The sequence below is a fragment of the Platichthys flesus genome, chromosome 7 (assembly GCF_949316205.1).
Source record: "Platichthys flesus chromosome 7, fPlaFle2.1, whole genome shotgun sequence".
NCBI classification, from domain to species: domain Eukaryota; kingdom Metazoa; phylum Chordata; class Actinopteri; order Pleuronectiformes; family Pleuronectidae; genus Platichthys; species Platichthys flesus.
Genome location: NC_084951.1, coordinates 8,879,136 through 8,905,201, shown reverse-complemented (window position 1 = coordinate 8,905,201; position 26,066 = coordinate 8,879,136). Strand labels below are relative to the sequence as shown.

Sequence of the window (26,066 nt, the reverse complement as noted above, 5' to 3'; positions counted from 1 at the left end):
AAAGCCTCCCCAAAGCAGAGGGAAACAAGCTACCTGTCAGTATTCTTTTCGATCCTTAAAGAAGATATTTTAAGATGATAAATATTGAAAAAATATGTTTTTTTTTTTTTTTGTGCACAAATCTTTATTTATATTGAGATAATAATAGTTATTTTTTATATCTTTTTATTTCGAAATAGTTCAAGAGAGACAACTAAAAATGAGCAATGTTATGGACATTGATGGAGTTTAAAATGCTTTGCGCTGGTTAGGGGGTACTCTGCAGAATTTTTTCTTCGAAGGGGGTACGTCACTGAAAAAAGGTTGAGAACCACTGATTTAATACACCGAGCAACTGTTTGGATTTTAGGTTCAAGTGAACATTAGAAGCCAGGAACCCCCCCCCCCCCCCACACACACACACACACACACACACATACACACACACACACACACATACACGCACACACAGGTAGTTTAGGAAGTCCTTTAATTGAGGGGAAACAGGCAGAACTGGCAGCAGGAGATAAAGACCCTCCAGACTGTGTCCTAAACAAAAGATGAATTGAAAAAAAAAAATGGGTAGAGGACCAAAGAAGAAAGAAGTAAAGAGAAGGGCGGGGTGGTGGTGATGTCCAGGGACGGGGGTGGGGGCGTTATCAGCCATGCAGAATAGTAGTAGTACACCTCATCGTGTTATCCTCGTGTTTGGGGCGGCGCTCCTGCTTTTTTTTTTTTTTCGAGATAACAGGCGGTTCACTCCAGATTGTGGCTTCGAGGTTAGTTCAGCTAACGTATGCTTAGAGATGTGAGCGTGTGGTCGGTGCTGCGGGGCGATCAAGCAGGGTGTTTTTGCTGTAGAGTCCAGCGTTGAGAGAGTTCATATAACAGGATGACATGGAACTCCGGATTGGTGCGGTCACTGAGTGTGTGAATCTCCAACACCTCGTCCTTTCCCCTTCGTGAGTCACAGTTCTGCATTTGTATTTCAAGATGTGAAGTTCTGCTAACTCATCTCTACTTCCATTAATTACCACACATCCACGTTCACAGGTTGTAACATCTCATTTCGTCTGAGGGTTTTTTTTCCCACTGAGGCCTGCAGTATATTTCAGCTGCACCAGTCCGACAGCACTGAAGTGGCCCAGCTCCAGCAGGTTCTTATATACAGCCTTTGGACGGCAGCCACTGGCTCAGGCCCTCTGCCTGCTCCTCACATGGTGTATGCCACCCAGTAGATCACGTTCACCACGGCGAAAGTGAAAGGGAACACGGCCCTGGCGTAGATGTCGATGGTGTCGGCGTCGACGGGCTTGCAGACACACTTGGAGCAGCACTTCTTCTCCTCCTCGCTCTCCTCTGTCTGCCTGGACCGCCTCCTCCTCGGCTCAGCTTCCTCTGTGCCGCCCTCCCCAGGGATTTCGCTGCTGGAGCGTTGGGTCCGGCCTTGGCGGCTGGAGATCATCACACCCTGGTTCATGCCAGTAACCGACAGGGAGAACAGAACCATGGCCTGTTTGCCGTTCTTTACAATGGACTGTGGGGAGATAGAGAGAAAGGCAGGTAAGTGTTCTCTGAGGCGTTACCTGGTAGATGTTAGACATTTCTGCAATTTGATAAGATAGCACGCAAATGTGACAGTAAGCCCATCTGCCCTCTAGTGGACTGGATGTGCAAAATACAGATAAATGCGAACATTTTGTTTTGAATCCCATATCCCTCAAATTTACAGATTTTGTTTGGAGTCACTTAATGAGCAAAACAACCTGAGATTTCAAGTCATAATACGACAAGTATGACATTTCAGTAACAGCAGTAAAACATGAAGCCTTTTTTTAAAAGTCCTAATTTTACATGAATACAGTCATAATATAAATGTGTTGGCTTGTATCAGGACTATAAAAAGATTGTGCAATAAACGACAATGTGATTAGTTAAAATGTTTGGATCCAGAAGTGGAAAGTAAGAATGAGTTCTCCTTGCTGTTTATTACCTATTCTTACTATTCTTATCGGTATTCTCATAATATTATGACTTTTTCTCATGAAATTACAACTTTATTCTTGTAATATAAAAATGTTCTTATCAATTATGACTTGAATCTTATAATATTACTACTTTATCTTTTAATATTTTGACGTAGTTCTCATTATCTTAGAATTAATTTCCTCATTATCGCACAATACAACATCTTAATCTATTTTCTTCATTAAAAACCTCTCAATCTTAACGTATTTACATGAATAACTTTCAAGGTACTTCCATAGTTGGAATTTAATTATTTTTTTCATTTGTGCAATAAACCCGCTCGCCCTTAACAATATTAAGAAGATATTTTGATAATAGAACAGGAAAATACAGAACTGCATAAAGCCAAGTCGGAAAAAAATTGAGATTATGAATTCCTCGAGTTCAGTCTTGAAAATGTAAATATAACTATGGTTAATTATAGCTTGAGCTTTTACAGTCACTACAGTTACTACTCACAACATTCACATTCAGTTTCACCCACTTTACTCATCCTTTCTTGTTTTTGTACTATTCTTCTGTTTTCAGCAACTCATCATGTTTTGTGTAGTATTTCTTTATTTAAAGAAAATACAATCATGACAAATCTTTTTCTAAAGTTACCTCCAGTAAGATGAGCATCTAGATCAAGGGAAACAGACAGTATGATGACAATCGCTATTATTCCCTGTGGGCCAATTTTCCCATCATGCTCTGCACAAACGATTTGTCTTGTTGAAGGTCAGTGGGATTGATGCTTGTCAGCAATGGGGCTCGGAGTGCAGACCAGGTCTGTGTTTGAAAGGCACGCTCATTACTCACACCCCCTGCAGCCACCCATTGTTATCTGCTGATGGAAGTACATGATGGGAATGATGTCCTCACCTCAGAGCTGAGCTTGTTGGCTTTCACCTTGGCCTTCTCTTTGAGTCGGTAGTCAGCGTTGTAGTGCGCGAAGGCGTACTCTATGAGCGCAGCGAACACAAACACGTAGCAGATCCAGAAGTAGACGTCCAACGCCTTGATGGCTGAGGCTCGTGGCAGGGAGGAGCGGGCGCTCACCATCAGCGTGGTCATGGTGAGAACAGTTGTGATCCCTGTAGAAAGAGGGAAAGTAATAATGTACAGGTTAGGCTTTTGTGTGTTAGCGGTATGGTTCAGTGGATGGCAATGTAAGCCACTATGGTCCATACTGTAATATCTATTGGGTGGATGTCCGGGACTATCACCGGCAGCAATCTTAAAGGATTAACCTTGTAAACATTTCAATATCGACTGTGTGGATAGCCATAATTCTGTGCAGACTTTAATTGGTTCCTGAAAGAAGAATCCTAGGTGATGGATGAACTGCCATACAATTTGGTTCATCTTTTTATGTCATCCTAAGAGTGAATTGTAAAAATCTACTTTATGTTTGCAGAACTATTGACATACCCATCAGTTGAAGCTCAGCGTGTTCCTTACTGCACACAGACTGGAAACAAAGGTGGACGACATGACAGCGCCAAAAAAGTGAAGCCAAAAGACTTCTATCGCCATCTGATGGCTGGCTGCAGTATGGGTCTGTATTAATCCATCTTTATATTCAGTCTATGGAATTCCATATGCTAACATGCTAAACTAAAATTTAAAAAATAGCGTAAATATTCACACCTGTTTAGCATCATGATAGTGTTTTCATCGAAAACATTTCCATATGATGACACTGACAAAGCACTAATCTATACAAAAGTCCCAAAAAGTTGAGAATTTTTTTAAATAGCATCTACATGGTCTTCTCATTGGCGCCACCACCAGGATGATCAGTTCACTTGTAGCTCGATTATAGGCAAGGCTTTAAATATAGCATGGTTGTCACCGACATCCTGCAAATGAGCAAGCTGCGCTACCTCACCACAAGTTACCACTTTTGTTTTGGAAAAAAGTGAAAAACAGGCTTCTTGAAACTCATACATACCTAAGGATACACGGGCAGGTACTGCTGTTTGGCTGATCCAGAAGGATACCCAAGACATGGCCACCAGTAAAATGGAAGGCATGTATGACTGGATGATGTAGACGCCACGATTACGTCTCAGCTCGAAGCGAAGACTGAGCCTCGGAAATCGTCCAGCTGGAAAAAGATAACAGACACTGTGAGGAAGCTATTTTCACATTAGGTAAATATCTCATTGTTCTCTCACAGACGCTGAGATCACAGAATATGACTCTGCTCGCTTGTGCCCCTAGTGGCAAAACCTCCTGATGTAAGACATAAAGTAATGTTGCAGACTGTAGCTTCACAGCAGCAACTCCTATCATCTCATAAACCTCCTGCCTGGCTCAGCAGCACGCCTGGCTTCATCCATTCCCTCTATGCATCAGATAGAACCACAGAAGTGCCTGAAGTAACAAAAATAATAAAAGAAAACGAAAAAAGTTTTGCCTCAGAAGTAATCTGCAGAGGTTTTCAAGTCCAAAAACTCAAAATAGTGCATAACGCCAAAAAAAAACACAGAAGAAACCTTGTGTGATGGGCTGGAAATGTTGCTGAGTGCACGATGGTGTGCTCTGATTCAAATGGTAATCAAAACTGAGACATGTCAGTCAGTGCCGGAAGCTGAGCTTGGATCCCTCCGACCACGGCTGGACAACTTCAGGGTGCAAGAGTTTGCGTATCGTCCAAATATTGTTACGTGGATTTTCAAACACCTTCAGCAGCACAGCCCTCACAACAGCGGAGGTGTACCGATACACACAAATCACAGTTCGGAATAAAACTCGATTTTAAGGTCACGGTTCGGCATGTTTTGGGAAATAAAAGATATATAGCTTCTTTATTATACATTTTCCTTATTAAATACTAGTTTGCTAAATAGATAAACTTAAGGCTCAGGAAACTGCTGCAACGAGCTGCACTGAAGTGATCAAGTTTATTTGCAGAAGTAAATCATAAATATGAATCACAGGCCTCAATTACTTTCAGCATGTCTTCAATGTCCTCGCAGTCAGAGTTCTGAGAATCTTTTGGGAAATAATTATGGGTCTGGGTCGGGTTAAATCATGTTGGCTGGGCTTTCTTATTGATTTTTTACAATACACAAGCCTTTAACAGCAGAAACAATTGGGCTACGGTCAGATTCAGACAGAAAACACAGAATGCCTGTCGGGTTCGGATCAAGCTCAGTTCATTTTCTTTCAGACTCGGTCAGTTTTCGACAGAAAATTGCCTCCCGAGCTGTTTGGTATTGCTTTGGCATGGTCTGAATTGAAGGGCTTGCATGGATGCCATGTGGACCTGCACTCACATAAGCAGAGTTTTAAATTAAGGTTCGCTCACACAAAAAGTCCTGCCTATGCAGTTGCTGCATTTGCCGGTTGTACTTTGGACAAAAGGACCATACTGAGAGTTTTCAGATCCAACAGTTATAAGTTTTCATAAAGATTCCAGCCAAAGTTTGCCAACCTACTGCACCTCAAGTTCAGCTCTGACTGCAACTAGCTCCCTTCTGCTGTCTGACTCACACCCAACTTCAAAAGCCTGATGACCTTTGTGAAGAAGAGTCTGTGCAGGTGTTTGTGTGTGTGTGTTTACAACTGTGGCATCTAATCTAATATCAGAATTCACATTAGGGATGGACACACTCTTTTAATGGTTGTCCTAACGTCCTTTCTTGTACTTAATGCATCCTTAAATCATATTACTTACACCAAACAGATGGGAACATGGAAACAAACTTAACAATAGTATTGTCTATAATCATGCACAGGTCATGCTTCATTAGCTTTTAACTGCAAACGCTTCTTTGGCTTAGATTTAGAAGTAATGTCAAGGCTCCACAAAGTTATGTGACTCTTACCACAGACGGACATGAAGTTATCTGCATTTGCACGTTATGACTCTTTGATCCAAATAAAAGCAGCTACAAATGGATATGAACGGATACGTTTTATTTGGATGTCCGTCACTTTTAAATCCCCCTCTGACCCCCTCAGTGATTTCAGATGCACTGGAGCTGTGTCTCAGTGATTGTATCAAGTCTTACTGTTACAACTGAAGAAAAACAGTGAAAATGATTGCTCACCAGATTTGAAGTTCATCATCTCAGTGACAAAGCGATAGTCTGTGATGGTGAACTGGGAGAGCTCCAGTTTGTCCAGGCCATGGATGTGTTTCTGACTATCCGACCAGTGGTACACAATGTCCTCTGAGGAGTAACCGTCTGGAGTGAAACAACATTTCTGTTACCTTTAATAGATCACCGTACGAAGAGATCAACACATTCCAGCAGTACATCATGAAAACAAGGTGGGGTGAATCCTAAACTTACAACTTTCCAGGTCCAGCATACACTCCTGTTCGTCCATGGGGTACTTGGTCAGGTCCATGTCACACGCCACGGTCGAAGTGATTCTGGGAACATAACAGCTCAGTCATCAAAACCTAAAATTCTCCCTTAGGAACATGGTTTCCCAAAAGTTATGAACACAGCAATAACCTATTTTCATCTAACACAGCTTCAATGGTGAACTTATCAGCAAACACAGCATATATGGTGCAGGTTACTGTTTAGCTTCTGGTTTCTTCAAGTTTTTTTTCTGTACTCACTCTGTTAAGTGTAAAAACTGAAACAGTGAGAGCAGTTCCACTGAATCATAGATTGTAGAAACAGATGGACAACAAAAGAGAAGCCAAAGAATCTTGGCCTCACCCTGGTGGCTGGTTGTCGTATAGGACATGAACCCTCTACCCTCCATGTTGGTGGAAGGGACATGGACCAAACTAAGTACATGTTAAATAACTGTTATTTTAGTGTACATTTTTAGTAAGCTATTTGATGGAGAAATGTCATGATTGACAGCTGTGACTGACTCGTCATTGGTCAACTGTGTATCAACAAGAAACTGATGAAGGGACTAACTACATTGCAGGCTCAGGCTCCAAATGATGTCATTGGCGCAAGATGGCAGCGTCCGTATCCAAGATATTATGGCTACTTTTCTGGATAGTGGGAGGAAGTGGGGATGACTGGATGATTCATCTCTTTATACATGGCCTATATATAGACTGAATCAAATTATAAATTAAATTGTCTTCAAAACTTAAATTGATTTGAAAATCTTTATAGGAGATCACATTTCATGTTTTCTCCTGACCCATTATGAAAAATCCCTGTTGACTCTTTTTGTAATTCACTTCTGTATTTGCTTTATCTTAACCTTCACAACAATCACATAAGAACAGAACGTGTTTAAGAAGATAACACAGAAAAAAGTTCACTGTCAGATCACAACGTGGGCCAGGAGAGATTTTCATGCCTGACGACAGCAAAAGGAAGGAAACTGTGCCCTCAAAGGTCTGAGAGCTCTGAAATCTTACATTTTAAAAAACAGGAAAGAAGCTGCTCATAGAAGAAAATTGTCAACGTTCAATCACCCAGCTAGAGGTAAAGAGTCTCACTGGTTGTGTGTCTGATCGGTGTAAATCTGTCTGGTTTGCTCATACCGGCTGCTGTACAGAATGACTCCGTTGGGCTGCAGACGGATTAGCTTGTTCTCCACGGTCACGTCGTGGAACCAGGCGGATTTGGCGTTGACGATGAAGGTGTCGGGAAGCCACAGCTTGTCCACGAAGCGACTGTCCAACCCCAGCGTCTTGTTGGTGTGATTGTAGGACAGGCGGTCATCGCGCCAGCTCTGCCGCAGGAACACCGTCATGGTGTAATCCTGCCAGGTACAACACGCACACACACACACACAAACAAATAAATAAATAAATCCCAAAAAATGCTGAAACCTGCACTTTGTTAAACAGGCGTTGCACAAATCTGTTGTTGAGTATAGACTCAAGTCTCAGTCGCAATAAAAGCAAATAAACTTAAATAGAATTAAATAACTTAAGAAATAAACCAATTTCACAAATAAAGGTGAGTTAAGTCAAAACGTCACTTCTTAGCCCGTGAAAAGATTTATATTATGTCTTTGACTCAATTTACACCTGGATTTAAAATATATTTCTTATCCAGCCTTTGTGTAGTTATGATTTTAACCTGATTACATTTAGAGCTGGTATTAATATTTGTCTCTGTCCAGCTCAGATTACATCCTCGTCTCGTTTCCACAGAAGAGAGGAAGAACAGAAGAAATCCATAAAGCTGCATTAATGTGTTTGTTTGGCGGCTTGTGTACTGACCTGCACATGACCAGAGGGTTTGGCTTTTTACAGCTATCCGCAATGCATCTTGGGTACAATTACACCTGTTCTCTCATGTGGTAACTCAATCTGATTGCGATCCAATTACCAAACATGCTTTTTAACTCCAGGTGTAGATGGGATATGACTCTGGAGGAATTGTGACAACTCTGACAGAAACTGTTGCATCATGGTAAGTGAAGGATTCAGTTTTTTTGGAAACACCAGCTACTCTAATTTACGTGGGTGCAAAAGTTGCTGAATTATCCCTTAAATTATAAAAGTAATTCACTGATTTGTTTCATCCAATCAATTATTTATATAGAATAATTATTTTACATAATTAGAGGAGAGGACAAACTAATTCTATTCATTTGTACTGTACATGTAAATTAAACTAATAGCTGTTCTATTTGTGAAAGAATTAGAATTAAATTTCCATATTTATTTAAGTTTCCGCCGTCTGGCTAAATCCTCTTCTCGGCTCTTCTAAAGACAACGTGCTTTCTCCTTGTTCTGACCTTACCATCTATTTCAATCATTTTTATGTTTTGTTTATCTTTAAACTCGCCTCATCCATAACAATTTTAATATACATCTGTGCTCTAATGCTGCAAGATCTCCAGATCGCATTTTTTGCTATTTTACTATACAAAGAAAGTTTATTTAATACTTTATAGAGCTTTTGAAAAAAGAAAGAAAAAAAGGATCGTCCCATTAGATTTGGTTCATACTGAGCGAAATCCACGAAAGTATCAAATTATCCAGCAAGTCAGCCAACGTGTCACACATGTTCACACTGAGCACTTTCAAACCCTCAAGTGGGATGAATCAGGATTATGCAAATAGCAAATCTTTGATCTTTGGCGCAGTAGAGACATTGAGTCATGATGGAGAATCTCACTGAACGAGGAAGAAGAAAGTTACCATGTTGGCTTCAGAGATGTGGTCGATGCTGGCCACCTCAATGGCCATGGCCACGTTCACAGGGGGACCTGCGGGGGGGAGAAGTGAGAAAAGAAGGCCAACCTGCCCCCTGCCTGTCTCAAACACACACAAACAAACGGACAGACAGACCATCTCTGGTCCATCAGTCCCTCCCATCCTCACGCCAACACCCATCCACCCCCCCCCCCCCCAACCCACCACTCTCCCACGTCTCAAACACCCCTAGAGTGCATAGAGATTAAGCATTACCCAGTTTAACCAGGCTAAGTGGCACATCACACTGAGGGCTTTCACGAACAGAACTGGGCTTTCATGGACTCGCACAGAGTGAGCTTCTGCCAACACTCTCTCACACACACACACACACAAACACACACACACACACACACACACACACACACTCTCTCACACACACACACACACTAACACACTAACACACAGTAGCGTTTTCACCCATCGGTTTGCCATATGATTAGCATGGAGTGTGCCTCTGTGATCGGATGCTCAAGGGCAGAAACCACAGGGGGAGCTCGCTAATGCAGAACAGACAGAAAGGCTATTTATACTGAACATTGAGGAATCATACATTACCACTCCCCAACATTTAACACCTTCCCACGCCCATTTCTGCTATGATATTCTATTCACCATACCCCATGGAATGTATAGTGTGAGGTGATTTAAACAGGCAGGTTAACAAGGTCAGCAGGAGAGAGTTTAGATGAACATCATCAGTCACCTGATGTCACTTATCCTCCGGTAGCTGTGTCCAGATTCATAATACATTTATTATGCAAAATTTTATGTAAATGTTTGCATTGCATAGTCTCACCTTGAATGCACTGCAACGTAAATGTGGTGTTGATTTTGTTTCATAAAACTTTAATGCAACGTCAATAACACAAACACAGTCAGATTCACAATTGTCTTGTGAACCTTTAAAATGCAGAGACAGTTCATTTGCAAATAACATTCCCAAAAATGTATTTCTTTATTTTGATGATAACCCCTTTTGATGTATTGTGGTCAGGAGAGTTAAAAGTGGTAGAGATGCAGTTGTGTGCTTGGGCTTTCTTAAGTTGTAGTTACGAAAGCACAAACAAATCATACATCTTCACTGTGGATGTATCACTTCATTAAAAAGTATTCATACTGCTCCACTGCAAACGCTCAGGGAGGCTAAATGCACTACTAGTTAGTCTAATCAGAAAAAGCATAGGCCACATGAATGTTATATAATTTTAATATATTTTGAATCAAATTCCTAACTCGAAGGTTTTGGAAAAAAGACAATATCATATATCATGGATGTGAATTGTATTTAATATGGGCTGATGCTGGAAGTGATAATTGAGGCTTGATATTTGAGATGTCTTGTCTGCATTATTTGTTCTTTAAAATAAAATTTGGGTTTTTTGCATATGCACTTTGGATCATCTCCAATGTATCTGAAACTCAACCCATATTTGTGAATGCTAGTTAATTTGCAATTGAATCTGCTTTTTTTTTTATGATGTGAGTTTCATATTTATTTAATGTTTTATGACACAAACATGACTCCACATTAAAAGGCCATGAGACATGAGTTGAATGTAGGGAATAACCTAAGTCACAGACATGATTCCCCAATGGTCATAGCAGCCCCTTTTGTTTCCATTTTCACATTACGATGGTACATCAATAGGGATGTAGTGACCACACGATGGTGCGTTATGATAATCTCTGGAGGCGTATGGTGCACACGCTCCTGTTCCACATTTTCACCTTTTGCTCAGCTGAGTTAAGCTGTGAGATTGAGAAATCTATCACTGTGGTCATTGGATGTTTCACATCTTGCAGCCATTCTTAGCGAAGTCTCCAGAGCTGTGCACATTGTTTGCACCACCCATCTTGTCCTTGATGGGCCGTGTCCTCAATAATCCCTTCAGCAAAGCTCTGTTGGTGTCTACAACATTTTACTGAAAATGCAGATCTAAATTCAGATTCGTTGTAATGCTGCACACGGACACATGCTAAGGATGGCTGTAAATGTGAGGGGGTGAAGTGCAACCCAACGCCACGAGCAGTAGATCTCATACTCACCTCCTATCCCAGGGCGAAAATTTCTGGCATAGCCCTTCATTAATTCATCCAGGTTAGGTAACCAGGATATTTGTATGTCTGAACCTACATAGTCCCCAATGTCACTCAGCATGGCCCTAAAGGAGACACACAGCAAACACAGGAGCCTTCAGTGGGTCGTCCAGCCTCACGGCGTGTCCACAGGAAAACCTGCCAGAGACTCAGATACAGTCAGTAACATACACAGATTTAAAGAGTAACTTTAAATAAGAGACATGAATAAAATAATACTGGTTCAACTCAAATCCTTCTGACCACTCTTTTTTTGGAGCTGTGTAAACTAACAGGTATATTTATTAACCCAATATTAACCCAGTGTTATAGTATCTGTTTTAGCCTCCACCAGCTGCAGATAAGAAATATCTCCGGCTGCTCAATGCTCCGCTAGGCTCACCAGCTAATCGCTAATTTCATCTGTCTGCAGGATAAGAGAGCTTCTTCACAGAGAGCAGCTGCCTGCTGCTGGCCTGGGAATGAGGTTGGTAAGAGGGGAATTTGAAAAGCCTGAAAAAAATAAAACTATGTGCTGAAAGAAACTAAAATGCTCCACAGAGTTGAGAGGAAAAACAAGGTGAGTGATGATTCTCATTAATATGAGCAACACCCTTCACATCAAACTTCGATTAAATGGCAAATTTTGGATTTGTGAAACTTAAAATTTGAGTGTCATCTGTTTAGAAGAACCCAATAAAGTGTATTAAGCGTTTATTGATTTGTGGATGTTCTCAATAACGTGCCTTTTGCAAAAATTAGGTGAACACAAACACTACTGTTTGATTATTTCAGACACAATATCGACACAAAAATAATATAATATAAAGGTAGAAGTCCAATGTGTTATTTTACACATAGAAAACATTATTTTTTAATACTGCTGTAGATTAGATTTTTTACTTTTGTGTATTTATGTTAGGTGTTTTAAATGAATAATTACTGCATTTTTAAATTACACAGTCTCCTAACTTACAACAGTACAAATAACTGTGTATAATTTATGGGCTTCAAGAAAGCCTGTACTTATTTATTCATACCGTCTGTTTTTATGTTTTACTTTATCTCAGCCCTGTGCTTTTACATCTATAATGGATACTAAGAACATGGTGTGCACTAAAATATTAGCAGACGGAAAATGCTGTGATAAATTAGCAGCGTGTTTGAAGATTCTTTCTCTGAGATTTTTTGCATGACAACAATCAAAGATACTGAACCTCAGCAAAAAAAAAGAAGCCATCAGCTATTTCCTTTCAAATATCTTTGCTTATAATATCGTGCAAACGTCACATCAGTTAAAGCGTGGTTGTCGTATTTCTCTTCAGTTGCGTCTCCATGAGGAAGCAGACAGCAGATTAAAATCTAGGAGTGTGGCATCAGACTGAGCATCACAAAGGCTCGAGTTCACGAGCCTCAAACCACCTTTCATTTGACTTAAAATGGGTTTTCATTAAGGCTCCTTCCAGTCTGAACAAGTGGGCACATATTTACATCACTGTCTCTGGTTTGGGAGCGTGTCATAATCATTTAAACGGCACTTACGTATCTTCCAGTTACGCAAACCTCTCACAAGGGGAGTAGTTAAGTGAGATCAAATGTATTTTCTGGTTTAAAGGGGGCTCCCATGAGGCCCCCCGGAGCCCCCAGGGACTGCTGGAGGTCCCGCAGCCTGGTGCAGGATTAATGAAGAGCAGCACAGCCCTGATACCACCAGGTGGCAGTTTTGCATTCTAAATCAGTGAGCCTGTACACAGACTGCATGCAGATCCACAGTTCATGTCAACACGGCTGCACCCCGTCATGCGTGGCAACGCTGTAATATAATTATTCTTTTAAGGCAGAAGCTTTATCAACCCTTAATTTCAGATATGTTAAATACTGTGCTACTTACATTTTAGAGGCAATACTGTCCTCCAGCGTTGACTGATGTGCAACAAAGAAATTAAATGAAACTGAAGGTTTCTGTGACATTCAGCGTCACATCGGCCTGTGGTGGGGACAGGGACCCCATGGCTGCTTGATCGAAGGCCTTTCTTTTGACCAACAATGAAAAGCCATTCATTGACCTTTGAAATGAGGCTGACATTTGAGGATGTCGACCTACTAGATTGCAAAGCATTAGGCTCACTCACACTACACCAAAAACTGACCTTCACAACAACAACAACAAGAAACCAGAAAGGCACATCCTCTTCTATACAAAACACACATTTCTAATGTTTCCTGAGTGGATCCCTTCTGAGTTGCATTTTGAGTCTGGCAATCACGGTCATGTCTGAAATGAATGGGGCCACTGGCTGAATTAATTAATCACTATGTGGCTCCTGCATCTCTTCATTGGCAGTTTCTAAAATTGGAAGGAAAGAGCTTTTCACACACCAAGGTCGAACAGGCCGGCTCACACAGAGCGAAGAGACACTGGGGAAGTGTGTGTGTGTGTGTGAGTCTGCTCAGGGAGAATCCTACTGTATCAGTCTATTAAGTGTAATCTAATATTAATTGTACTGAAATATTCTCTGACTGTGGTGCTCAGATGAATGGGTTCACTGTGACGTTAAAGTATTTGCTATACTTTCATTAGGGTGGCAATCCTTGACCTTTCTTGTTGGCCTGTGTCTTCTCAAGTGTTAACCTTCACTTGCTTATGGGAACAAGGGAAATGGCAAGTGCTGTTAGAAAAATAGAAGCTGCATATGGGTTAGGAGAATAAATGAATAGAAAATGCATATTTGTGGCATTTAGATGCCATGTTGTTGTTTTTTTGGACTTTTAAGGCAATTAAAGTGCAAATAGGACTCTATTAGCATATTTAATCTAATCTGATGTTAACTTTACCAGTACTTGTTGTGCCTATGGTGATCAGATGAATGAGTTCACTGTGACATTGAAGTATTTTTCATTCTTTCCCTGACCTGTCCTGTTTGACTTTTTCTTTAGTGTCTCTTTCCTACGAATACCACAAAGTATTTTGTTTCTGTAGTTACAGTTACAGATTACAAAATGTAACTTTTACCCCTCTAGATGTTTCATGGCAGCAGCACAAAATAATATTTATTATATTTATTTTCTGATGCATTTAGATTTTCTTTGCAGACCATGTTATTTGTGCACAGCTCTTCTTCTATTGTTTTCCAAACGTAACAGACGCATCACTTCCTGTGCCCTGCGGGAGTTTGAATCTGAAATGCTTTGCAAGGCAAACGCTGTCAACAATAAAGATTTTAATTAATAATTCCCCTCCTCTTTGATTTTTTTTCAAATCCATAAATCCTGAATACGAGCAAAAATAGCTTTTATTTAATTTGCCACAGATTATTGTTTAAATTAAATGCTGCTCTCCGCCGAGCAGATTGATTTGCCATGACTTAAATGAGTGTTGAAGGGAAATGTTTTTTTATTTCGTGCTGCCCTCCCTTTAGTTGCAGCCAGTGGCAGTTGCAGAAACGCAGCTCTCAGGCAGCTCTGTGAGTAAATTTGATAAAGACATGGATGGGGGGCGAAAATTTGATTGCTCTCTGGGGAGATTCACAAAACATTGGCGCCTCTCTATTTTCTCACCCCTCCATGCATGACAAAGAGCAGAGAGAGTGTGTTTACAGATGCCGCTCTTCCTCCTTTATTTTAATTTCCATTAAACGTCTCTCCCGAGGTCTGGATCTGCACTCGTCTGTTTAAGAGCTAACATTTAACAGAAGGGGAGAGAAGAAGGACGAGAGCAAAGACAAATAGTGATGGCCTCGCTCAAATTGATGCCGTTTTTCTTGTTATTGTAATGTGCAGCATACACTAACAAATCAACACTGTGCTTATGTTCAGGTAACTAGGTAACTAAATCATAATAAACATAATTAAGCACTGGTGCTTGCACTGCATTAGCTCACAGTGATAATGAAAGACCTGGGTTGTTTCTTTCATTCAAACTGATCTTTTTATTGACTCCATTACATTCACATTAAATATTAAATATGTAATTCCAGAGGTGAAAAAATGTATTTATTCAATGTGTTTATATTTTCCAGTCAATTGATCAAATGAAATGAAAATGAATTGTTATTTAACTTTTGTATTTATCTTTTTCTGGGTTTTGATTTGTAGGTCCAAGCACACGTCTGTCTTTGTCCAACTAAACCCACTGACGTGTGTTTTTCATATAAATAACAATGAAAATGGGGAGTGGTGTTAAAAAAAAAAATTACAGCTTAAGATTTGGAGAAGCTGAAATGGTTATTTGTGGCCTTTGGAATTCAATAACATGAAAAACACATTTAAATCGCATATATAGTTTTAATTTGAATATGACAGCTGAATAATATTTGGCTGTTGAATCTGTCCATTGAGTCATTTAATTTGATGAAATATTTTTGAAGTTTCTTGTAAAAACAGTTAGGCTATGCTTACATTCACTGCTTCTCACCAAAACCCAACATGTGTATCCTTGAGTCCAGGTAAAAATACAGCAAACACTCTTTATCAAAAATCAAGTTAATATTTGGATGAAAAGTAAAAACCTACATTGCTCATGTTCATGTTTGCTTTCTAGCGGTCTTTGCCTCTGTGGGCACATTCTTACATCTCTTGGCATGTTCCTGCTTCCAAGTGTCCCTCAGTCAGCAGGAAAGTATGAGTCACATACATGCAACATACTCAGGCAACCGTGGGCACATGTACAAATACAGGCAAAGCATTATTCCAGTGTTACCAGTGGCGTATTTAAGGCTGAGAAAAGACTGAGATGCATCAGATCCATCCTGTCATCTTACTTAACTTTATGCTTTGAGATGCTGTAATATTAAAATCATTGATCTTGCTTGAGGTGCCATGAGTGTATAAAATGAATATATATTTATATGCATTGAATGTTTTTGAATCACTACTAACTTTTTACTACCTTGTAAATGTGCTGATGCCAGGGTTGGTCCATATTTCACGAGAAGGGACAGCAATTATTATTGACATATATATATATATATATATATATATATTTTTCTATCGCCAACTTTCGTTTTAGGACCCTGAATTAAAATACACTTTGTAAGATGGTCAATGGTTCATATCTGTACCTTGTATCTTAAATTTAATTTCTTTGGTGAGATGAAATCTGCAGACAAATAAGATTTATGTTGCAGTGTATGTATGTATGTTCTGTTATTTTATCTTATGTTATCTAAGACAAATCAGAATAAAGTGAGACACAATTTAAAATGTGTTTTAAAGTGAAATCACCCTGACAAGACTTTGAACTGTCCAAACTTTTATCAGTCCTTGTTCAAACTCTAATAGAAGGGTCTTCTTGACTTGTCCTACTGTTAGTGACTGCCTGCATTGTTTCACCAATGATTTTTAACATGTGAGAACAAAACACAAAACAGCCCTGCAGGAAAGTGCTGCAGGGCTCGTGTTCAGGTCAGTGACTCTCCTCTGTGTTTTCAAAGAGACTGAAGAAGCTTCTACAAATTTGAATAAAGTGACATTTGGTGTTGAGCAGCTGGATGGACAGCATGAGAGTCACACACACTGCTCCCTTTACTACACTCAACTCAGCAGATACATACTAGATACATACTATTGTGACAGTATATGAGCATGATGCCATACTACTAACACTTACAGTACATGAAGAACTGCAGTTTTTATGAGTCAAATAATGAATGATTTCTCCTCATGGAAAATTTAAGCAGCTGTAGCTGTTATGTCAGATTTGGTGATTTTTTTGTTTATTTGTTGGTAAATTGTGAGGTTCTATACTTTAAGGGAATGACTAGTCCCAGTAATACAATACAATGTTATAGAATTGAAAATATAAATACAAATAAATACAAAAAGATGGAAATAAAAATAGAAAGATACTCAGCAATTTACAATGAGTCCTCCCCAATTTTTGAAAGTATTATTTCGGTTGAATCAGTCGAATGATTAAATTGACAATTAATTAATAATATCTTTTCAGGAAAAACATCAATCAGTTGTTGGTGCCAGCTTTTCCTTCTTTCTTCTTGTTCTTCTCTTCTTGTTCTATTAACAATCAATTCCCCAATTAATTAATTGGAACGGAAGAATGTTTAATCTAAACTGCTGCCAAGGCCAAAGCCAGTTCTAGTGATTATATAAAATTATTGCAAGATTTGATAAAACACCATCCATCCATTCTATACCATTTATCCTTTGAGGGTCACAGGGTAGGCCGGAGCCAATCCTCGCTGACACTGGGCAAGAGTCAGCGACATCCTGGACAGTTCGTCAGTATATCACAGGGGCCAACAAACAAACAACCAATCACACTCACAATCACACCTACAGATAATTTAGAGTCTCCAATTAACCTAAACCCAATCTGCATGTGTGGGAGGAAGCCGGAGCACCTGGAGAAAACACACACAGTCCACACAGAGAGACCCAGGAGATTTACACTAGAATCTTACAGCTCTAACTACTGCCTTATCAAACACAAATATTTTCAATTGAAACAAATATATATATACTACTTATTTAAATAACTGTATTCAGTTGCAGTGTCAGAACATTCTATTTATCAATTGTGATAGAGAAATACGGAATTCATGTTTATGCATTATATCTTTCAAGTGAAAGTTTACAAATGCGTTTCCTTTATCTCTGCTTGTCTTATTTGTATTATTGTATCACAGTTTAACAATAATGGTTTTGTCAAAATGGCCTTAAACTGTGAAAATGGCCCAATTTAGACTTTAAATCACTTTTTATAAAGTCTTGATAATTTGAACATTTGTGAATTATCTGATTGGAATAAACTTCTTATTTTCAATGTTCACATGTAGCACATCACCCTCGATTGAGGGGGAGAGAACCGTCCCTGCACCCCCTCGCCCCTCAGCACGAGCAGAGTCAGGCATTAGAGCCCGCTCGTGCAGCCAGTGGAACATGATCAAGTCACTGTGTTATTGGGCAGTGTGCTCTCAGGACAGTAGGAGGGATTTACCCGCTGACTCAGCCTCTCATACGGATTAGTCCAGAAGAGTGTGTCACCTGCATGCAGGTGTAAGGACAAGCGTGACTGACCGGAAAGATCATGAAATGTTGGGGATTAATGCTGCTGCATCATGTCAAAACTTGCTAAACCCGGTTCAGGACATCGCTCATGTGTCCTCGTAAGAACAAAACGTCTACAAACCGTCCTCCACTGCCCGTCTCTGAAAAGCTGAAACATTTACTGAGCTTCTCTTGCTTACTTTTATTTTTGTTTGCAGAGAATGCTCACAGTAATGGTTGTTTGTCTCTTTATGAAAGTCCTGCTATATGCTGGTGACCTGTCCAAGGTGTACCTGCACAATGTCAGCTGGGATTGGCTCCAGCTCCCTCATGACCCTCAAAGGATAAGTGGTATGGAAAGAAGGATGGATGGATGGATGGATGGATGGATGGATGCCCCTGAAACTGACACTACTACTACTCTTGTCTTGGAAACTAGCTGACACAACATTTGTGTCAAACAACTCCCTCCTGCCATTACACACAAACAAATTTATAATGGTGTAAATTTCAAACACAGTGATAGATGTTTCGAGTGCACATTTTTTTTTCCTGAACATTAATACCACTTTATACCAATATAAGTGGGTACATGCAGGTTATTTTAAGGCGGTTAAACCCACAGAAAAAGGTGGTTGACTCCTTTCCCCTTACCAGTAGAGGAGTTTGCCTTTCTCTCACCTCACAAATAAAAGCGTTCACCCGGATAAAAATACAAAAATACAATTTGTATGTGTATTGTGGTTGTGGTTGTTCTAATGTTTGTGGTAAGTTTGTTTTTAATTTGTGATTTGATGGTATTTGACCAGCTTGAAACGTTAAGATAATGAAGTACAAGAACTGCATTTGAAATCAAAGACATTTGTAATGTTAATATTTACTTCTTTGCTTTAAACTGTGATTGAGCTGTGTCCCGTTTCAGGGACCGCCTTCTTCGGAAGCTGCATTTGTAGACTGATTGCGTCACAGCCGCACGAGAAGGCTGTCCCGTTTTGAATGCTCCTCAAAATACGGCCATCTTGAAACGAAGGCTCCAGAGGGTGGATCCTTCCTGGGCCAACCTATCCCAGAGTTCTTTGCATTTTGGTCACAATCTTTTTTTCAAAGAGTTAATGGTGCCGGCAAACCATGAGGCCAAAACATCCGATGCTTCCACTTGTAAATATCAGGCTTCAATTCGACCAACGAAGTCAAAACCAAGGGCCATTCAAACTTTCTGAACTGCAGCGCTGTTGCTAGGCGACAGCTGTAAGAGTGGGAGAAGCTGGTTACGCAGATTACAGGAAACCTCTGTAGACCAGACCGTCTCATTTCGGCTCGGCCTTCACAGTCTAAACAGCAAACCTAGGCCACATCTTCTGAGGGAGGAGGCCTCTAAATTGGGACACAGCTTTGGTTTCATTCTATATGTCGGTGAGTATCATGAAATCCCATAAAGCGACCACCATAAGGCTCAATCCCTCAAAATCCTCCCTGATTCTACGCCCCACATCCATTGGTTCATACCACATATGTAAATGTTCATATATACAATTTTCTTACATAAGATTAAGTCACACTCTTAAACAGCTGGCCACAATAGCTAACTAACATTAAATAGTGCATTTGCTTGGGAATATTTTCAACCGTTGTCTAATACACATTTTCTCTGTTATGGTTCTGAGTATGTACAGTGTATCTTCAAATATCTCGTCATCAACCTTCAACCAATGAGGTTAAAACAACTGATAGGATTCTTTGCTTTCTGAAGCCAGTCAATCACCGGACAACATATTATTACTATTATGGACTCTCACTATTACGATTGAGGCCTGTGTGTCCTCTGCTAGGCTGCAGTGCTTTACAGCTCTGTGCTTCTTGTTGTCTCTGTTGCAGTTATGGCCTTTTCTTAATAAGTTGCAGATTGCGTTGGGGAAATGAAGGGTGTAAAGTTCAGGCCACACCAAAGGTGGCAAGGCACAATTTAGCTGAACGAGAAAATAGAAGTAAGTGAGGGAATGGGGCGAGGAGAGGCCACTAACGCGAAAACTGAGTGTGTGTGTGAGTGTGTGTGTGTGTGTGTGTGTGAGAGAGAGAAAGAAAGAAAGAGAGAAGAAAGAGCTGACACATAATGAGGTGCAAGAAAAAGGCTACATTCTCCATTGTGCTGAGAACAAAATAATAATAACAGCAGTGAATAGAGGCAGGAAAATCCAATTACAATAGCTATTACTCCCTCTACTGGTGAACAGCCAAGAGGGACAATATAGAAGTGATTTGCCCAAATTTCACCAGACGCTTTAATGGCTTCACACTTTGACCTTTTCAGTGGAGGCGCGTGGGCTGTGGGGGAAACATGGAGCTCAGCGGCGGATGCTGGTTATCCCAAGAACTGGAAGCCTGTGAAAGCTCATGAACAAGTCCACAAGGGCATTTTGAGTGTGCGGGCATTTGGATATACTCTATTGAAAAGATAATTATGAAGTTCAAAGAGCTAAAACTCCCCATCTGGTTTAATCCGACTGCTTTGTATCCTAGAAACTCGTGTAATAGCCAAGGTTGTACAGTCACTTTAAATGGCACTGGGTTTAGGCTCTTTGCCAATCAAGAGGCTCAATGTTTTCACTATTTGATTATCTCACCTCACTTTTCTCGGAAGAACATGGTCGGATCATTGTTAGAGGCTAATTTTAGCAAACTGTGTCCGACTGGAGGTAGAGGTCCATCTATACAAATATATATTATATTATATATTAATATGTAGACAAAAACCGCTGCTGTTTTTCCCTGTGAATTCATGGAGACCTGTTCTTATCCGAGTGTATCATGGCAGCACCATCTGACCCCTAACTACCAGGCCTGGAGGTGGGTGACATTACCTGCCACACAAAGAGACGCCCCGTCACCTCGCCCAGTCCTCTGCATTAATATTCATAATAATTTTTAAATATCCCCTCTCCTTATGAATATGCATTATGCAAATGGTGTCATCAGATCCATGTGCCCTGAGGCAGAGCAGAGCAGGGAGCAGACTTCAGGTTGTGGGTGTGGAGAAGTATTTTTATATAAGCATGTGAAGAGTGACAGTGACGTAAATTCAGTGTACACAAGATTTAGGTTTAATGTACATGAGGTAACGTCGTAGGAGCTGATAGAGGGAAACTGACTGGTGTATTTTTTTAAGCAGGAAGATCTATTCTTTTTATTTTTCAAATGAATGACAGGATCTAGGTGATGCCGGGTGTTGTCTAATGCATAATGCACAGAATATACAATCCACATATAGAGGATACTGTGGTTGGTAATGCTTTCCTCGTGATATAATCCTGATTGCTGAGCTCACTTTGACTTTATGTGGTATCCAAACTTCCTCTGACCTAATGAATACCTGCAAGAAGTAAAGAAAAGCGCGGCTGTTCTCACCTGGTGAAAATTTCCCCCCCGAAAATGAGCAGAGCCACGCTCGGCAGCAGGAAAGTTGGGATCTCCATTCCACACGCGCGTTATGGTTTCACCTGGAGGAAACTTTCCCGGGATGGAAATCGACGACAGAAGAAAAACAACAGCCACGGAGTTTTATTCGAGCGCGCGCGTCTCGTGATCCTGAGCCGCCGAGCATACAGTAAAGTGTTGCGCTGGAGATGCTGAGGATGGTGGTCGTGAGGAAGATGATGAAGACGATGGTGACCCCATGTTCAGCTCCCCAAGTCCTTGTGTCCAGGAGCGCGCGTAAAGAGAGAGCGCACCTATGGAAAAGGGAAAAAACTCCCGGTTCCACCGCTGAAACGCACCGATCCACTGCCGCCGCTTGTCCCCCAGCAACAGAGGAGAGAGAGAGAGAGAGAGAGAGAGAGAGAGAGAGAGAGAGAGAGAGAGAGAGAGAGAGAGAGAGAGAGAGAGACTCACTAATCTGTCGATCCCTCCGTCTGAGCGTCAGATCCAATCTGGCCACATGAAGGCTGTCACGATTATAGGACTTCATTATGTAATGTTTGAGACATTTCAATAATCTCGATTAGTTCATTTAATGTCTCAGGGTCTGTGATGAACTTGGGTCTCTCTCTCTCTCTCTGGTGGAACAAGAGCAGACAGCAGAGGCTGTAACACTGACGGACACGAAAGAGGAAGCCACAAGCCCTTGATTTGGTTTCAGATGATCTTCCTCCATTAGTAACTGACAGACGGTAGTTTCCTCTCATGGCCTCAGTAAGTGAAGTCAAATAATCCTAGCACATCCAGGCCTAGCGTATAGTGAGCTTCAGTATAATAAAACAGTGGAGTTGAAATGTGCTTTAATTTTGTGTGAGAAGATGAGGAACTATATAAAGGTTCCTCAACCCCATCACTAGTATCAGTACACAGGTGGCTGATAGGCTAGAGCTTAAGGACACTGTGTCCAGTCCACCTTTATCAGGCCTACATGTTCCACAGACACCCACTCCCTTTTATCTCGTCTTATTGTCAAGTAAAGACACAAAAATGCATAAAAATATCCCAAAAATCCACCCATTCATCCATTCATCCATCCATCCATTATCTGTTCCACTTATCCATGTAGGGTCGCAGGGGGTTGGATGGACTGGAGCCCATCCCTGGTGACATTGCGGCCAGGCACTAAGGCTGGGAAACACTCTGTTCATTTAGCACTGCACTTTTTTGTGTTGCAGATATAAACCCATGTGTTGTAGGACTGTTAAAAACATATAGACTATAGTAAGCATCAGGGGATGCACATTTTCTTTATGATTGTGTTATAAATACATTATCACTGAATAGAAAAGTTGTTCAAATAATCATATGCAAGCAACTAGAGTCCAGTTAGTCACCTCCAAACATAATGTACACTACATTTGCACAGTCCTAAATCTATGTATGCTTGAGTATTTCATTTTCATTTGTCCTAATGTTTTATAATTGTAATCATTGATCTCTCTTTACATATCAAGCCTGAATGATACACCTTCAGTTTGGGACCAGATGCTTTGTTCTGTCAGGTTAGTGTGACCTAGTTTTCAAGTGTTTAATTGTATTATATTTAGGGCCTTTTACATCAAAATTATCTCCAGACTGCAGGAAGGTGAAAAAAAGGCACTAGATATAAGAAGCAATATTTCAGATACAAGGTTGCAAAAAACTATATCAGAGGAATCATTCAATGAATCCTCAAGGGATTTATTATATTATATAAGTATAATGTGGGTCCCAGAGGTCTAATCTCAGTAAGCACTTTAATCTCCCAGTCTGATTCAACACAGGACCTTTAAATTATAACAAGAAATGTATCCTTCATTCTGCCATAATCTGCAGCCTTTTATTTTTCTCCTCATTAAAAGTAGGTCTAACCTCTTTTACATGCTGCGGGGAGAGCAGCTGCAGCAGTGCACCTGCCCTGGTTTCTGCTGCCTCCCCCCGGGGGGAAAGAAACAGGCCTGAAGTCAGTGAGTGTGGATTCAAACCAGCAGCTCCACCTCCCACCTGACCCTCCACTGCAGGGTCATTTGACATGAAGATACGGGCTACGTTGCAATGCACTTAATGGGATAGTGTCCTTTGTCACTCAAACGCAAACTCTTTATTTTTCTCTGTAGTCATTTCATCCTCATGTACGTCTCCATTGCTCCCTCTGCTCCCTTTGTATTCATCTAGTTGATTTACTGTATGTCTGGGGTCTTTGATTCCCTGGCAGTGACTCTGCGCTGCCTTTTTCTCTGCAACAAAACTGGCCCACCCTCCTACATCACCCACATACAAACACACTCCTACTATTTATTTATTCTGTCTCCCATGGTGATATTCCTGTATCACAGGATTTCAATGTGTTGTACAGCAGACCCAGCTCCAACCCAGCTCCTGGAGAGTAAGAAGCTCATTGTGCCAGTGCAGCTCTGATCAACCGGAAATCGTCTGTTTCCAGTTTGAATCAGATAGGGCTCCTCAATCTGGCATGCTCGACAAAAGATTTTGCATAACGCACAGATTCTTCATTGTTTCTGAACCAGCTGTGATATTTTCTGCTGCGTGTGGTTTGACTGATATCAGTCCAAGGAAATAAACCTGTGATGGTGAAGGGAATTATAGATGCACTGCTGCAAGGAACCAACAGCTGGAAGAGTAACAATAGAGATGAAAAATATGCATTGGTGTGAATTATAGAATTTTTACTCTGCACTGCCATTAGAGGTATATGCCAAGAGGACCAGCGATTCCTTCTTTAACACACAATTCAAATAAGTCTGTCATTAACTGGTGTGCAATGTGATTTTTAATGGTTTCCACCTCTTCCTGGGTAGATTCAGGGACTGTGGGTCAAACAGTGTTGTCATACATTCGTTTGATCGATCTATCTATCTATTCATCCATCAGTCAATCAATCAATCTATCTATCCATGTATTCAGCCATCAATCAATAAATCAATCAATCTATCTATCTATCTATCTATCTATCTATCTATCTATCTATCTATCTATCTATCTATCTATCTATCTATCTATCTATCTATCTATCTATCTATCTATCTATCTATCTATCTATCTATCTATCTATCTATCTATCTATCTATCTATCAGTTGGTTTCACGCTCAGGCCTCGCCCCCTGCTTTCCGTCTCCATGGAAACAGTAACAAGCGGATAAAGTTGCGGCTCGATGAAGAAGAAGGTTTGTTCAGATACTTGAAGCAGAGCAGTGAGTCCTCGTCAGCGGCACGTACCACACGTACCACAACTACCACAGGTACCAGTGTTGTTAAATGAAGGTGTTGGTTTTAAACGGGACACAGTTTACACTCAGCATTAGTGTTTACTCGCTGTCCGAGCCCAGCTAGCGACTTTTCTGTAGCGAACTGAAACGACACGCCAGATTCTGTTCAGAAATCCGGTCATTGTACATTGTCTTACTAATATTTACTTACGTGCACACTTCAAAATGGGATTGAACATACAATGCGATTCAGTTAGACCCCAGCTTTAAATCGGCATATATTTAATAGATCAATTTACATTATAAATTAGGATATCAGCCTTTTAAACACTGCAGTTGCCGACAGTAATTGAACGAACATGGGCAGATGTTGTGAGTTATTGAAGAGGTTTCTCGGGACACTGAGCACAGTTTAAATAGGTCAAGTGGACGGTGCAGACCCGGAAGGTCCATGTGACGTGGTGTCAGTCAGTGGTGGACTGTTGATCATGAGCGCCTCAGCGCTGATCATCACGTGGAGAGAGACAGCAAGCTCGTAGAGGCAGCTGTTTGGAGGCGGTCACCACTGTTTGAGACTTACTCCCTGAGATTTATACATAGTTTATGAATGTTTATGTGTTACTGTTCTGAGCACCAAGAATAATTGATCTTTATTCCTCCACTTGTCTCGTGAAACATGCTCGTTTAGATGGCTGGTTTCTTTGTCATATTTGTACAGATTCCGCCTAAATTCTGTTTATTCTTTGCCTATGTTTTGTGTCATTGAACTCAAACTTGAAATCACACTGCTTCCTGGCTGTATTAGGGCACCAGCAGCAGCAGCTCACACCTTTGTTTGGAGGCATCTTAGTGTCTGTTGCCCCACACCGTTTGGAGGCATCTTAGTGTCTGTTGCCCGACACCGTTTGGAGGCATCTTAGTGTCTGTTGCCCGACACTGTTTGGAGGCATCTTAGTGTCTGTTGCCCCACACCGTTTGGAGGCATCTTAGTGTCTGTTGCCACACTGTCTGAGAGCAACTACCGCTGTTTGTGACATATTCTGGGATTTGGGCTAGTTTGTGTACGTTTAATCTACAGTGTTTCATATCACAAATACTAAGTCACTTATACTTTTCGATCCACAGCAGAGTCTCGGGGCAAATCATGTCTCAAGACTGCCAAGGTG

The 26,066-nt window shown here is 40.7% G+C and overlaps 1 protein-coding gene across 1 annotated transcript; it reads right to left on the bottom strand.

The window, feature by feature from the left end:
* Positions 1-452: 452 nt before the first annotated feature.
* gabrd (gamma-aminobutyric acid type A receptor subunit delta) lies at positions 453-22,010 on the bottom strand. Its single transcript, XM_062392898.1, has 9 exons — positions 21,626-22,010; positions 11,189-11,304; positions 9,086-9,153; positions 7,472-7,692; positions 6,297-6,379; positions 6,051-6,188; positions 3,944-4,099; positions 2,872-3,083; positions 453-1,516 (listed from the first exon to the last, which is right to left on the bottom strand). The coding sequence occupies exons 1-9, from the start codon at positions 21,691-21,693 to the stop codon at positions 1,193-1,195; spliced, it is 1,386 nt and encodes a 461-aa protein (XP_062248882.1). The 5' UTR covers positions 21,694-22,010; the 3' UTR covers positions 453-1,192.
* Between the last annotated feature and the right edge of the window lie 4,056 nt (positions 22,011-26,066).

What these genes read in the sequence shown, in the direction of transcription:
- gabrd (XM_062392898.1), bottom strand. Translation starts at nt 21,693, where the DNA reads ATGGAGATCCCAACTTTCCTGCTGCCGAGCGTGGCTCTGCTCATTTTC. An exon ending in TTTTCGCCCTGGGATAGGAG is followed by an intron (nt 9,154 to 11,188) that starts GTGAGTATGAGA and finishes TCCCCCCCGCAG; the next exon opens with GTCCCCCTGTGAACGTGGCC. An exon ending in ACATCTCTGAAGCCAACATG is followed by an intron (nt 7,693 to 9,085) that starts GTAACTTTCTTC and finishes TGTACCTGGCAG; the next exon opens with GATTACACCATGACGGTGTT.